Source organism: Typopeltis vanoorti, chromosome 1, assembly GCF_054136105.1.
Source record: "Typopeltis vanoorti isolate ZY-2024b chromosome 1, IOZ_Tvanoo_1.0, whole genome shotgun sequence".
NCBI lineage: Eukaryota > Metazoa > Arthropoda > Arachnida > Uropygi > Thelyphonidae > Typopeltis > Typopeltis vanoorti.
In genome coordinates, this window is record NC_143549.1 from 169,467,243 (window position 1) to 169,484,117 (window position 16,875).

The window sequence follows — 16,875 nt, forward strand, 5'->3', positions numbered from 1 at the left end:
GCCTGCATTGCATGTGGGAAGAAAGGGGAAGACAGAAGTTGGAGGATCTTATTCTAAGGATGAAATATGGTAGTAGCCACTTCATGCCTCCAAAATACATAAATGAAAAAATTTTGTTCTGATTGTTATTGCACATAATCTTGCATTCACAGGTCTAAATCTAAAATATTCTCTTTAATGTCTCTATCTACTATAAAATTCTTTTCCATTTGAAAAAAAAAAAAAAATTGTAAATTTTCAAAAATTTTGGATTTCTGTTCCAATCCATCTTGTTTCTTGTACTGCATTAATTTTAACTTATATCGATGGATTTTTGATATGAGTACTTTAAGCTATTGTCTTATATAATGTTCTTGTATTCCATGTCCCAAAATCATAATCCAATAATCATTACTTCATCATACCGATTTGGCCTATCAGTTTGAAGCTTTTTCTTTCCAAGTTCTATAACAAATAATAGTTTTCCTGGAATTAATTGTGAGCCTATTTCCCAACCCTCCAAACCTGGAGGAACCAGATATTTGTTAAGTATAGTTTCTGGGAAATTCCCATGTTACTCCTCTTAAACACTATTAATATAATTAACGGCTATTGTAGCCTGTTTTTGTTTAGGAGAGTCCCTTATTTTAAAATATTGGCTAACATAACTCAAAAAAGGGGTGTGTGTATATATATATATATATATATATATATATATATTTATTAGGGCATTATGGACGAGTATAGAAGGCAATTATGGCAGAAATAAAAAATGTGGAAAAAAATTTTGTACATACCTTGTTTTTGGTTTAATGATGCCTTTTAAATCCAAGCTCTTTGGTTTATAAAGTTTATAAACCGGGGGGGGGGGGGGGGGGGGAGAATATGGGGGTGCACTTTAGATGCAGGAAATAATTTAGGAAACCCGGGTTACTATTGATAATATATATATATATATTATTTTGTTGTGGGGGGGGGAGGAAGAGGCAGGAACGGTAACCTTATGTGGAAACTGGGACAAGTATATATATATATATATATACACACACACACACACACCCCTTTTTTGAGTTATGTTAGCCAGTGTTTTAAAATAAGGGACACTCCTAAACAAAAACAGGCTACAATAGCCGGTAATTATATTAACCAGATATTTGTATTTATATCTCCCATAAATAAGTGGTCCAGCTGTACCCTTGAACACTTGGTCTACATGGTTCCTGGCTCCTTATTCGGTATATTCAGAGCAGCCCTAACAGGAAACTAAGTTCCATCAGGGGGGTTCACTCTGTCTGCCACCTGGAGGAACATATCTGATAGGTAAACACCAGTGGCCTGGCAGATTCTGTGCCACAATCTAGCCACTCTCAATCTCTTGAACTCTGCTCTTGTGTATTTTCATGCTGGTATTTATACCTGCCAGCCAGTTCTCTTATCAGTGTGGCATGATCTCTGGAATAGAGATCATGCCACACTTATACTTATACCACTATTATTATCTTCCTTACTCCCACTACACGAGTAGTGACTGATGTGCTGATGCAAGAATAAGTTAACTGTATTTTTATATCTGAAAATTTTGTTCTTCATTTTAGTGATAAGAAAATGGGGAAACCAAAGAAATGGAGAAGGACATTTCTTTCTGGCATGTTAGAGGACTGTTGAAGAATTAATATAGAGAACTTGAAGTGTTCATTTTCTAAATTATTAGTTATACCTTCTTCACATCCTTTGTTCTCATACTATTACAACTTGGACAATGCATAAACCTTTAATCTATCAGTAAATCATTTACATCTTTCATCCCATACAAACCACATGCATATAGCAGCACTGAATGTTCAAAATGTCTTTTGCCTTCATGCATGCCCAAAGTCTCTGAAGCTACATATTGATGGCAGTATTACATTCAATGGAAACTCTGCCATTGCTTGCTCCAAATCCACCTTCAAGCTGATGATGCCGAGGTGTCATTACTTGCAAGCTACTCTCTCTCAAATTCCAACCACAATTTCAAATCCATTGGATTCAGATCGGTATTTGCAGACGGCTGATTAGATGGTGATATGTTGTCGGGCGCATTCACCTCCAACTACTGTTGTATGGTTCTCATGTTGTGTGTGAAGGGCTGAGTCCTGTTGGAAGGTTCACTGCCTACTGTGAAACAGGGTGTGGTTCAGGGGCTGTACCACGGGTTCCAGATATGTCACCCCCACCAAACCATCACTAATGAGAGTGATGACCTCTCAGAATACTGGGTGCTATAGCAAGTGCTGTGCAACCATCTGGGAACATATACCCAATCATTTTGGCAGTTAAATGACTTCAGTGGTGAATATCTTCTTATCTGTTAAGAATATATCTGTGTCTGTTGTTCGCATACTGCCAGAGAAGTGCCTTGGATTTTATCACCCTCTGCTGCATAGATTGTGCTGTTAGGAAGTATCCATTAGAACATATAGATTATTAGAACTTTATTATTATTAGAATTTATTAGAAATTATTAGAAAAAATTTAATGGAAATACATATCCATTAGAATGATAGGCTCTCACCTTCCCCAGGTCATCAGTTAGTATATGTGACATAGTTCCCTGCGAAATGTTCATCTCTTGCGACATCCCTTTCTGTGTTCTCACAAGATTATGGTGGAGGCATGCTTTCGCAGCCCTCAAGCTATTGCGTCCTAACGCAGCATGGTCAACCTGTTCATTGGCAGTCAGATATATCTTCTGTATCATTATAACAGTTAATAGTCCAGTACATAAACATCCTTCTGATCCCAAATGCTTTTAGTATGGTGAAACAAGTGGCAGCATTCCAACCTTGTGAAGGGCTATCACAACTACATGGTTCTCATAATCTCTCCATTGCATATTAACCCATGCAGCTAGATATTCGCACAATTCTGTGGGCAGTTGTGCTGAAGTTCTAATAGTATTTATGGCAAGACTGTGTGTATATATATTACAAAGTGTTGTTGCATTACTATAATTCTTTCAATGGTTCATTTAGCTTAGTAATCAAGATTACTTTTATTAGAAATAGGTCAAATTTTTATGTGTCTGAAAACATTTGTAGGCTAAACGAATACTGCGAAGAAACAGTGATAGAGATTTAGAAATTTATGAAAGGCTACTAGCTGGATCTATAGCTGGAGGAATATCTCAGACCCTTATATATCCCATGGAAGTAAGTTTTCATGTTTTATAGCAGTTTTCGATTCTTTCTTCATTAATATTATTATGGAGCCAAGATTTGTCATAGGAGTTCCACAGTAGCTACTATGGCTACCATTCACAGTTAAAATTTATCCCTATTACTGCAGTCACCACTTTCCTGTGGTGATGCATTGCAAAAAGAGCTAGGTGATAGTATCCATTGCATGTAACTTGGTAAAGAATTCATTACTGTATATTCCATGTCTTTTCCTAACTCAGACAACAACCATGAAAAGTTAAGCAAAGAATTACATGCAAAGAAAAGCAAATCTTCCACATTTACTCTGTAAATACACATTCTTAGTTCTGGCCTCAATGATATTCATTTATTTATTCATTCTACAAAATCACTCCTTATTTTTCCTAACAAAAACTTGGATTTCAATTTCAAGCATTACCCATCTCAATTTTTTTCAGTTTACACTCTCATTAACTCTTTTTCTTCTTACAGGCAGTTGGCATTTATGCTTATTCTCACTCAGATGTACAATGTCAGTTTACTCAGATGTACAATGTCTCCTCTTTTTTTTGTCCCTCTTTGGCTATAAGCCTCTTTGCCCCATCCTTTCAAATTCATCTGCTCTCTTGTTCTCCTAATGCCACCAACTGATTCTGAAATTAATTTCCTTTTCTTTAAGTGTTGATTTTGCATTCTCACATTTTTCTAATACTTAAGTTTTCTTCACTGGAGATTTTTTGTTCACATACCAAGCTGACCTTCCTTTCCAGCTGCACTGATATGTAGAGATGCTAAAAACTTGTCATTACTAATAATCTCTAAAGATAGTTCACATGCCTGCTAGAATACCTGATAGCCCTAACCATTTCCCAAGCACTACATATTTTCCTCAGTAATGACCCATCTAAGTGTACTTCAGATATTTGTCATCCTGCAGTTTGTGACCACACTCTAGTGTCAATTTATTTCTTCCATGGAGTGAGCAACACTAACTACTCTTGTCCTTATGTTGTCTGGCATTATGAGAATTATATATTGAGTGAGATCGAAAAGAAGAACAAAAGAGTAAATATTATGAATCTGTTGCCAAAATCTGACAAAAGTAAGCTGACTCATCTGCAACTGTGAGTTGCAGATGAGTCAGTCAGTAGATTATGTGGGAGAATTGGTGTTGTGCATTATGTATATGGAATGACTGATGGTTGAAAGGATTTGTACTTGCAAGATAGATTGCATTTGAAAGGTTTTGGTGTGAGGTGCTTGGAGAATTTGTTATTCATTGAAAGAGTGAATGTAAATTGTCAGGGAAACTAGTAAATCTGGGTGGATACATACATTAAGTTCTAGAAACTGCAAGTCTAATGAGAGAGAGAGAGAGAGCGAGTGAATGATAGCTTGTTAGGGATGACCCCAGAAAATGTGCTGGTTTTGTCAAGAAAGAAAAGTGTATGTTGCGGAAAGATTCATTTCAGCTCAAAATCAGCTAACGCCTTTTATTCTCTTATAGGGAGTAGGCGAGGCCTTTATTCCCTATCTTGCTTTTAGAGATGGAGTGGGCAGTTCAATCTCCATCGGTAGCCAATCAGAGATAGCTGGCCCGTGTCCATCACTAATTACAGCAGCCACCGATGAAGAGGCTCGCAAACAAGTGTTGCCATCTCTTGGTACCTAACCCTAACAAGATATGTTACTGTCTGAAATAACGTGGGTACTATGGTCGATTTTCTTGAGTTTACGGGATAAAAAACCCAAGTTTCTGGGAGGAAAAACCCACTTGCCCGTGCCAGTGATCGACTAACTTGGGAATCAGTCGAAGAAAGGCTTAGAAAAAGTTCCTCCATTCGGCGACTCGACTTGAACTTAAGTCTGACTTTGAGCAACCAAGTGCAGAGGATGCAAGTGCCACTTCCACTGAACTACATAGGCCTTAAAGAGGCCTTCCACTGAGCTACACAGGTTGCGGACAGAAGGAGGGGAAATTGGTTCAAAAGTCAACTTTAGCTATCTCTTTTAGAGTTCAGAAAGTTGAACTCTCAAAAGTGTAGCTAGAGAGTCTAACATGTCAGTCAGCTTATTGATTGACTTGCTTTTATATATGCTAATGTCAGAAGCATCATAAATAAAGGGAACAAGTTCTTATCATTGGTAGATATAGTAGGACCAAAAATTGTTAGCATAAGTGAAGCTTACAGAGGAGGATATCTTTGCAGGAATAGAATGTGACTAGTTCATTGTATTCAGGGAAGACAGACAATATAGGAGAGTTCTGCTAATAATTGCAGAGGTCTTAAATCCAGCCACAGTGGAAATCTTCATTGGTAATGGAATAAAACAGGCAGTAAACTTGAGACTGTTTAGTGTGAGATAGAAATGAAGATAAAATACACATTTGGGTGCTACTTCAGATGATCCTAGTCTGTAGGATCATCTGAAGAGGACTGGAATCATATAGACAGATAAATCATAAGATCTGCCTCCCCCCCCCTAATCTATATTCTATAGCAGGGGTCGCAAACTGGTTGCTCGCAGGTCATATTCGGCCTGCACCCTTGTGACTACAGGGCTTCTGCTAAGATTGGTGTTAACATCAGACTTGTTACAAAACTTCAAATGAAAAAGGAAATGTTGTGCAAGGCCAAACTTATATCATTTCATTGCGTAATACACCAGGAGTCACTTTGTGCTAAAAAAACTAAATAAAAGCAGATATTGACATGTTAGTCAGAGGAAAAGATGTCAGGTTTCAGGATCAAAATCAAATTAAAAATTTGATCAATTTGGTTCAATTAAAATGTAATTGAACTTATATTTTCTAAACTTATATTTTTAAATTTTAAAAATAAAAATGATTATAAATTTAAAATTTAAATGGTAGTGTAACTGTTTACTTAAGTCGTAAAGACCCGGCAACAAAGGGGCCTTTCTTTTTTTAGTTAATGTTTTGGTTCACAGAATAATATTGAATATGGCCTACATCTGATATACATCTAATTCAGTGCTTCCCAAACTTCTGGACATCAGGGCCCCCTTTGGAAAAATTAAAATATTTCATGTCCCCCCTCGAAGAAAAATCATAATATAGACATATATTATTATAATATTTATTCTATTTACATTCAATACAAAACATACACGGAGTGCTTAAGGGTCAGAGCTGTATAACTGAGAGGAGACCTCCACATAGCCTTTAAAGGAATGCGGAGAACCGACCAGGGCTTCTGACCTAATGTCCAATTCTCACATTTCTCGTGGTGCACCCTGTTGGGTATCTACTTTGATACTGAACGAACGAGGATGGGCTGGCAATTTGGGATTTAGCCGACCAAATTGTATTCTTATTGGTTAAACCAAAATAAAAAATGATGGTACAACATGACAAAATTTCATGCCGGCTGGGGCGTCGCCCGGTTAAACAAGGCCCCCGTTGTTTTCGCTAGGAAAAACAGCGAAAAGTCAGCTACCATAACAAAACTGAAAACACATCCCAACTCAACATCACCAGAGTTAAAGATGGTACTATCCACATAAGATGCCTGAATGGCAAAGAAATGGAGCTAGCTGAGGAATTAGATAAGTACCAGTTCGACATAATAGGGGTGACTGAAACAAAAAAGACAAAAACTGATGAGATCTTTCTGAGCAATAAATACAAAATGTTATAATCTGGAAATGACAATTAAGGAAAAGAAGGAGTAGCCATAGTATTCAGCACAAAATACAAGGCTAATCTTCTTGGATGGCAGGCAGTGTCAAGTAGAGTGATATGGCAAATATGAGAATGGGTAACTGGACAATGAGACTTATTTGTGCCTACGGTCCAACAGAAGGTTCTACTAAGATAGAAATGGAGGAATTTTTTGATGCTTCAGAAAAAGCAACTGACACAATGAAAAAGGAAAAGTTGGTCCTTACTGTAAATAGCAGAGCAGGAAGTGATTGTGAGACATACAAAAATGTTTTCGGAAAATTTCGAGAAAAGAGCAAAGCTAATAATAATGGCAAATAATTGTTGGATTTTTGCTCAGGACATGGACTAGGTATTACTAACACCATGTTCCAACATGTGAATTTGTGCACATTTTTATGTTGGAACATGGTATTACTAACACCATGTTCCAACATAAAAATGTGCACAAATTCACATGGAGAGGAGAGGCAAGCAATAAGAAAAGTCTCATTGACTATGTTATTGTTAATAGTAAGGTTTACTCCCTGGTGCAGGAGCCAGAGTGTACAGAGTATTTGAAATTGGAAGTGATCACTATTTAGTCTTGAGCAGGATAAAATTGAATTTCATATTGAAAAGAATAACATGTAAGAAAGTTTTAAAGCAAATAAAAGTTGACCAGCTCTCAGATTGAGAACAGGAACCAAACCTTGGAGATTCAGTAGCAAGCCTTCATGGAAACTCTGATTGATTCAGCCACAGAGGCATGTGGTGAGGTTGTCTGCAAGGATAGAAAAATCAGGACTCCATGGTGGACACAGGAAGTTAAAGAGGCAGTGAAGTAAAAGACGAAATCATATCAAAAGTTCCTCACAATTAAGTAAGCTTTTGCTCTTAGAGAATACAGAGACAAATGTAAGAAAGTGAAACACTGTGTAAAACTAGCTAAACACAAGTCATGGGAGAACTTTTGCAAAAAACATAAAAAAATAAATATCAAGAAGGTGGTAAGATATTCGTTGTAATAGATATGGTATGAAGGTCAGCAATAAAAAGACAAAGACAATGAAAATAGGCAGAATAATTGAAAATGTCAACTGTGTTGTGAATGGAGAACCTGTGGAACAAGTAAAACATTTCAGTTACTTAGGCATGATTTTTACTGAAGATGGTAAATTAAATATAGAAATAGACAACAGAATCAGCAAAGCTGGTATGGTGGGAAGTCAATTGAATAAATTCATATGGAATAAGAAAGAAATTAGTCGGACCACTAAATTAGCTGTATACAAGACAGTGTTCAAACCAGTTTTAACTTATGGATATGAGAGCTGGGTCAGAAGTAAAACACTTGACCAAAGACTAGAGACCGCAGATATGAGAGTCCTGAGAAAGATTAAAGGCGTGAACAGATGGCATCAATGGCAATATCATATTAAAAATGAGGATATTAGGAAAGAACTTGACATTGTCAGCATCCAGGAATGCGTTATCAGAGCTAATCTCAGGTGGTATGGTCACTTAAATAGAATGGGAGAGGAAAGATTAGCAAAACAAGCGTTCTCTGCCAGGTTGGCAGGAAAACGACCCAGAGGAAGACCAAGATATAGGTGGATTGACATGGTACAATGTGCCTTAGACAATAGAAATATAAGATCTGATAATGTTGGAGTCTTGACAAGTAACAGACTGATTTGGAGGAAAATTATAGATAGGAAGTTAGTAATGGTGTAAATTTTTCATGTAGTACTGTCATATCCTGTACACCACTTGAGGGTACATGGCAGGAATTTGATGATGATGATGATGGTAAGATATTCTGGAGGTTGTTGAAGCTTAGAAATGGAGAAAAGATGCTGTAAAAGGAGTTAGAGATGATAAAGGTAACATGAAAACAGGAGAAAAAGAAGTATGGAATAATTACTTCGAAAAATTGCTAAATGGAACAAGCAATGATAGCACGGTAAAAAACACTCAACAGGAATGCATATCCATACTTGAAGTAGAAAAAGCCATCAAAGGCTTGAAATGTGGAAAGGCAGCAGGAGTAGATGATATTCGACCAGAAATGCTGAAGTATGGTGGTATAAAAGTCTTACAGTGGCTGCACTGCATAGTTCAGAAAGCCTGGACAGAGGGATGAATTCCTGATGATTGGAGTAGAGCTCTCATAGTGCCCATATATAAAAAGGGAAATAAAACTGAATGTGAGAATTGCAGAGGTAATTCCCTACTGAGTGTTCCTGGCAAGATCTATGCAAGTATACTTGAGAAACGGTTGAGAAGAATTGTGGAAGAAAAGCTTGGTGAAGAGCAAGCTGGATTCAGGCCAAATCGAGGCTGTCAGGATCAGATCTTCACTTTACAACAGATAGTCGAGAAAGCATGGGAGTGTAACAGAGATCCGTATTTAAGTTTTGTTGATCTGTAAAAGGCATATGACAAGGTACCAAGAGAGAAGCTATTCAATACGCTACAGTTATATGGTGTCAATGGGGCATCATATCAAGCAATACTTAGCCTGTATTTGAGTTATAAGTCGGCAGTTAGAATTGAAGGATGTACAGGAAGATGGTTTAATGTTAAATCTGGTGTGAGACAAGGATGTACATTATCCCCTGTGTTATTCATTATCTATATGAATCACATTATGAAGGAAAGTGGTATTAAACATGATATCAGAATTGGAGATGTTAGTGTCAGCTCTTTGCTTTATGCGGACAATGTTATACTTCTAAATAAATCCACTATAAGTTTGCAAGATTCCCTGATTAAATTGAATAACTGTTGTAATAGATATGGTATGAAGGTCAGCATTAAAAAGTCCATGAAAATAGATAGAATTGTTGAAAATGTGAACTGTGTTGTGAACGGGGAACCTCTGGAACAAGTAAAACATTTCAGCTACTTAGGCACGATTTTTAGAGAATATGGTAAATTAAATATGGAAATAGACAACAGAATCAACAAAGCTGGTATGGTAAGAAGTCAATTGAATAAATTCATATGGAATAAGAGAGAAATTAGTTGGAACACTAAATTAGCTGTATACAAGACAGTGTTCAAACCAGTTTTAACTTATGGATATGAGAGCTGGGTCAGAAGTAAAACACTTGACCAAAGACTAGAGACCGCAGATATGAGAGTCCTGAGAAAGATTAGAGGCGTGAACAGATGGCATCAATGGCAATATCATATTAAAAATGAGGATATTAGGAAAGAACTTGATATTGTAGGCATCCAGGAATGCGTTAGCAGTTTCCTCGCCCATTCACTTAAACAGAATGAGTGAGGAAAGATTAGCAAAACAAGTGTTATCTGCCAGGTTGGCAGGAAAACGACCCATAGAAAGACCAAGATATAGGTGGATTGATACGCTACAATGCCTTAGAGGATAGAAATATAAGATCTGATAATGATAATATTGGAGTCTTGACAAGTAATAGACTGATTTGGAGGAAAATTGTAGATATGAAGTTAGTAATGGTGTAAATTTTTCATGTAGTACTATCATATCCCATACACCCCTTGAGGGTGCATGTCAGGAATTTGATGATGATGATGACAAAACATACACAGCGAATATTGCAAAAATGAAATGCAAATATTATATTTTTAGCATCTTACATACACATTTGATGTGGCATATTATCTCATATTTTTATGTAGATTAGATATATTGTTATTATACATTTGCAGTACAAGCACATGAAACGTAAAACAATTAGTAATAAAAAAAGAATTAAAAACATAAAAGAAGTTTAATAACAATTTAATGTGATGGATGTGTTTCTATACTACACTAATATTATGTGAAATATTTGAAACTGCAATTCTTAGATTTCTGGTTTGAAATGAAACTTATATGAATAAGCATATATTTACTAATATTCATTAAGTGCGAAATACGCAGGAAGCAAAATTTGTGAACCAACACCAATGTGTGATTTTTTCCATTAAAATATAAAAAATGACAAAAAAGAAATAATAAAAATTAAATACATTTCTTTTAAGATAAAAAAAACTCTACTTCGTCTTAAAATGTTTTAGATTTGTCTTCATTATTTCACTGCCCTGTCAACAAAACCTATGGCCCCCAAGGGGGCCGCAGACCACAGTTTGGGAAGCGATGATCTAATTGACTGGTCCTTTGCTCCGTTTGGGTTTGAGACCCCTGTTCTATAGTAGCTATGAGGCTATTTTCCTCATATATTATCCTCATATCTATTTTAGCTATGACGATATAGATTGGAGGGAGGAGAAAGTATCCGCAACGAGGGGTCAAGAATTTATGAAATTACTAGGGATAACTACTTAAGTAACATGTGATGGATTTAAGCAAGAACTACATTAAAAAAATGTGGATCTGATATCACAAAAAGAATAATGATGAGGCTCATGGTCAGCATAAAGAGTAAGCTAAGAAAGATAGCTGTGGTGAGAAGAACAAATCTTGTATACCCATCAGTATCTCTGTTGTTGTCATCAGTGTTTTGGAGAGACTTATTAGAGATCACATCCAGAAGTGGGTAGGCAGTACTGAAATTCTCTATCCTCTATGACAGTTGATTTGTTTAAAGTAGTTCTTCTTTCTCATGCTCTATAATAGCGAGGGCACAGTTAGATAATTCAAATGGATATACCACAATACTTCTGGACCTTGCTCAAGATATTTGCCAGGATTCCACATTAGAGATGGTTATAAAAACACACAAATAGGTATGCAAAATAAACTTATGATGTGGATAGGAGAGTTGCTGATTGACAAGTATCAGAAAGTGGTATATGGAGGTGCCGAGTCCAAAAGAATTAGTGACCTGTGGTGTACATAAGGTTGTGTACTTCAGATCATTGTTATTTAACTTATATATTAATGATTTTGGGGATTAACTAGTTGGACGAGACGTCCGATTGTATGCTGGCGGTGCTAAGTTGGGATGAATAAGTAACATACCTGATACTGAATCCCTGTGAGCTGGCCTGAACCAACTAATTCTCTGGATAAATGTTTATGAGGGTCATTTTAGTGTGTCAAAATATAAGGTTATGCATTATGGACAAAAGGATATTGAGGCAGAGCATAATTATTATTTGCTAGATATAGTCAATAAAGCTAGAGACTTGTAGTCAATAGTGGACAGTGCATTAAAATTTAGGAGCAATATTGCTGAGGTATTAAGTCACTGTATTGGATAATTGCACTCGAAAAGAACACTACCTTATAAGGAAAAAGTTATTCTCCCACTCTACAGAGCTTTGATAAGATGATATTTGGACTACTATGCACAGATATTATCATCTTGGTCACCCACTAATGGGTGACCAAGATGATAATTGGTCTATGGAATTGCATGTATGAGGACAGATTGAGTAAATGTTGTGTTCAGAGATTGAGGAATAGATGGATGAGAGGAGATATATAAATATACAAGTTGATAAAAGGTACTTGTAAGGGATAATTATAGATATAAGTGTGATATTGCAGCTTTTTAGCTGGTGCTGGCAGAACTTGAAGTCGTCCCTGAAACCAACTGAGTGTGTGGTTAGGAAGCATGTGAAGTCCAGATTCTTTTCATGGTGAGTGAGTGCATGGAATGGACTGCCATTATATTGTGAGTGTTGAACTGTCATGCCTCCACTTGGAGAAAGTGATCATGTAGTCTTGGTCTGGAAGATTGCAGACATGCAGAAACTTCTTTTAAGAAGGGATATATGTGGCATTATAAAGTAGGTGATTATGACAAGCTTTGAGGAGTCAGCTTTCAGCAGAGCCATGGCATAAGAAGTTGAAGGGAAAGAGATGGTTGTGAAAGGGTTTTATAGAATTGACACTGAAGACTTTTCAGTACATGGCAAGAAGGGAGATAACAAGGGATCACTAGTGGAAGTTGTGTAAGAGTGCAATTAACAAGGGTGTTAAGACTTGATTTTTTGCTTGGAGGCTGGTGAATGGGTGAAATAAGTTTTGAGAGGTGTTTGTCGGTGCTTCATCAGTGAATAAGTTTAAGGAGGAGGTATGATAGATATTGTATGAATAATGTATCTCCTATGATGAGTCTTCTGACTCTGTAGAGATACCTATATAATAATACCTCTTTTTGTGTTCAAAGAGAAGTGTAATAGGTATTTGAGAGTGACTATAAAAATGACTTTCCCATGATGAGTCCTGAAATGTCTAAGGAGCATAAATAATAATAAGAACAGCAACTTTATTAGTTGGATTATTGTTTTTAGTCTTCTATTGCAAACATTTGCTCTAAGCACATTACTGAAACAGCTATTATTAGAACATGTCAGGACAATTCATCATGGAGAAAATTCATTGCGAGAAAATTTGAAATCTTATTTCATGTCATTCCCATATATGGAAAAAAGAAATATTTTATGTTTTATTTATTATTTCAATTATATTTAGTGTTCTGAAATTTTTTATTCCATATAAAGTTATTAATATTCTTTCTTACTTAGATACTATAGGCTCTGTAGATGGAATATTAATTTTTACAAAACTGGGATATGGTGGTTATGGAGAAAGGACACCATGTTTAAGTATATTTAGGGATAATGGTTATTTCCAACTAATATTTATAGTTAACTATTTGCATATTCCTATTAACTGTTATATTAATAGTTAGAATAGTTATTAGGGAAAATAAAATATTTAAGAATAGTTAGGGAGAAAGGACACAATATTTAAGAATATTTATTCTTCTAACCATTAGCTATTTTTCTATTCTCCACATTTAGACATCCATCCAGGTGTGATATATTTTTTATCTGAACAAATTCAGAAGGTGAGGTGTTTCAGTTATTGAATACATGTGTATTTTGAAAATCATTGCACATTTGCAGAGCTAGTTTAAGATCATAGGTGCACTTTGGAGTAATTATATTAAAGAAAATCATAATTAAATTACATAAATGCTATCATAATAATGATGTAAATCAGCATAAGCTAAATTTCCATCTTCAGCTTCAATACTTTACCTTTTCCTCCAATACTAGTATTTTATGACACTAAGAATTTTATATTTAATCTTCTTTACTGGAAAAAAAAAAAATATATATATATATATATAGATAGATTCTCCCAAATGAAATGCATAATTAATTACTTCTCTTGTGAACTGTTCAAAAATAAACTGTAACCAGAAATATCATCATGTCATTAACAATTGACCAGATAGCACATCCACTCTCACCAGTGAGCTGTGAATTCGAAACATCGTAATAGGCATGGATGTTTGTAATTGTTATTAGGTGATATATGAATTTCTGCATTTGAAATTACCAGCATTGGATGAAAAGGTAAAGACCAGTATTGCAGCCACAGATGGCAATTTAGCTAATGCGGATTTTCATCATTATGATAGCATTTACATAATTTTATTATCATTTTCTTTAATATAATTAATCAAAAGTGCACCTATGATCTTATACTAGCTCTGTAAATGATAACAGTGTACAACATATCTTTCTTATGTAGGAAAAGTGGAGTCATTTTCAAAACGCACATGTATTCAATAACTGAAACACCCCATCTTCTGAATTAGTTCAGATAAAATGTTTGTGTATATCAGTGGCAGCTTGCACATAGATACTGCAGCAAGGAAAAAACGAAAAAAATTAAATGTTTATAAATAGTAACAATGCTTACAACATTATATAAATGCAATACAACATGTTAAAGGTTACAGCTTATGTTTCGACATTGATTGAATAGTTAATAATTGGAATTGTTCAATTAATGCTTTAGATTATGGAACAAATGCACTATGATCTAACGCAGTGTCGGAATTAGCACTTTCGGTCAGTTTCATTTAGACTCGCGAGTATTCATTTACACTTGTCACTGCACGTAACAAGTGAATCCAACACTGCTCGATGAGCAGTGTCGCTACAGATAAATTGTATTCTTGCGCATGTTATTTCTGTGAGATATGAAACTTTTATTATTGATGTCTGTTCGTGGTGAGGGTGAAATATTTTTCAAAAATATTACAATGAAATATTTTCGGCAAAAGTAATTTTTGCCAAAAATATTTCACCCTCACCATGAACACACACTGATAATAAAAGTTTCATATCAAAACAGAAATAATGCACACAAGCATACAATTTATCTGTAGTGACACTGCTCAACGAGCAGTGTCGGATTCACTTGTTACATGCAGTGACAAGTGCAAATGAATATTGGCAAGTCTCAAAATTCTTGAAGTATGTAAATTTGCATATTCTCGAATATGTAAATTTACTTATCAATAAATTTGTTACTGATTAGGAAAAAATGAATTATTTTTCTTTTCTTTTTTTATTTGGTACATTCATACATATATATCACATCTGGATGGGTGTGTAAGTGTGAAGAAAAATAGTGAATGGTTTGCAGAATAAATATTCTTAAATATGGTGCCCTTTCTTCCTAAACCACCCTATTCCATTTTTGTAAATATTAATATTCCATCAGCAGAACCTGTAGTATCTTAGTAAAAAACAATATTTAAACTTTTTAAGATGAAACAGAAATTAGGAAACTTGCCGATCAGTAAACTATTACTTTTACTATATAAGAATAAAAATATTATGAAAATCTAATTAAAATCTAAATAAATAATACATAAACAAACTATATTCTGTGAAATTTATCTTGTACTGTATTTACTTTTCATATATTGGTATCAATGCAATATTATTTCAATTTTCTAGCGAATAACATTTTCAGCAAATTTGTTCCACAATGAATTGTCCGTGAACCTTCTTAGGAAACATTCATTCTCCACTCTGAATGAATGGCCTTGGCATGTTTCATTGAGAATGAGACATGCCAAGGCCATTCAGTTTCCTTTCATCAAAATCTCATCTCCTTTTCTGTTTATAATAAAGTTTGAATTAACTTCAAGCAAATATTAGTACATCCAAAACCTATTAAAAAAAAAAAAACTTGCATTGTATTGAAATAGCTGTCATGTTTTGTGGTCTCTTACCAAAGCTGTTGACCTCATCTTTTGTTCAGCCTGGCTTCCATTTGGATGGCTCAATTGCATCATTACAATAATGTGTCACACTTTATTATTAAAATACTCTGAATTAGAGATAGATGTTGCAAGTTTATTTAATAACAAGATTATTATAATCTTGTTATTAAATTGCCAAAAATATGAGGTTTCCGATATTTTGGCAAAGTCACGTTGCCATCTTCAAAAGGAACTTACAAAAAAGGCATGTGCACGTAGGCACTACAACACAGTAACTGAGAATGAAGTGAGGAAACTATTGTTCTCCTAAAAGTCCTAATGGTGCCCCCTAGCGGACTATGTAGGTGTTCTTGGCGGTTGACCTGAAGGTCTGCTGATGTAAACCTCCCAAATTTGTTGAGGTTTGGAGAGTTTCTTAGGGCTGAGGCTGATTCCATGAATAGTCTTTCAAATTTGAACTTTCTACAGTGTATTATTGTAGCTTTCTTCCACCGTATGGCTGTAGTACTTAACCAAACGGACTACACAGGTAAGCTTAAATTAGATAGGGCTACTTACCTCCCTATCGAATACAATCCCACCAACTCACAAATCAGAAAACTTCATAGGCTCCTTAAGAAGGTCACTTCTTGGCCTGTAGAAGTACTAACAGGTTAAAACCGTTCAACCCTATACCCCCCCCCCCCCAGTATTTATGGATTCCCAGAAATACATAAAGGAAATGTGCCATTATGTCCCATAGTAGATGGCATTAATTCCCCCCACATACAAATTAACAAAACATTTGGTCAAAGCACTCACACACTATACTGGCAACACACCATCACACATAAAAAAACTCAGATCACTTCAAAGCCAGCATAGAAAACCTTACACTCCAACATACTGACATAATGGTCAGCTTTGACGTCTCCTCCTTATTCACAAATGTCCCGCTCAAGGAAACTTTAGAGCTAATCCAAGCTAAATGCTAAATTTCCTCCGATATCTCAGCCCTATTTCAGTTCACAGTGAACTCAGGCTATTTCTTTTGGCAGGGAAAACTCTACAAATAAATAGAGGGGGACAGCCATAG

The 16,875-nt window shown here is 35.4% G+C and overlaps 1 protein-coding gene across 2 annotated transcripts in view; it reads left to right on the forward strand.

Moving 5' to 3' along the window:
* LOC150110637 (mitochondrial adenyl nucleotide antiporter SCaMC-like) overlaps positions 1-16,875 on the forward strand; it is a 176,129-nt gene that overhangs the window by 140,184 nt on the left and 19,070 nt on the right. The window contains exon 7 of one of the 2 annotated variants that reach the window (XM_090395393.1): positions 3,060-3,170. The exons of the other annotated variant lie outside the window; for it this stretch is intronic. Coding sequence (XP_090251519.1) covers positions 3,060-3,170 — 111 coding nt within the window. The remainder of the gene's footprint in view (positions 1-3,059; positions 3,171-16,875) is intronic. 2 annotated transcript variants of the gene reach the window in all.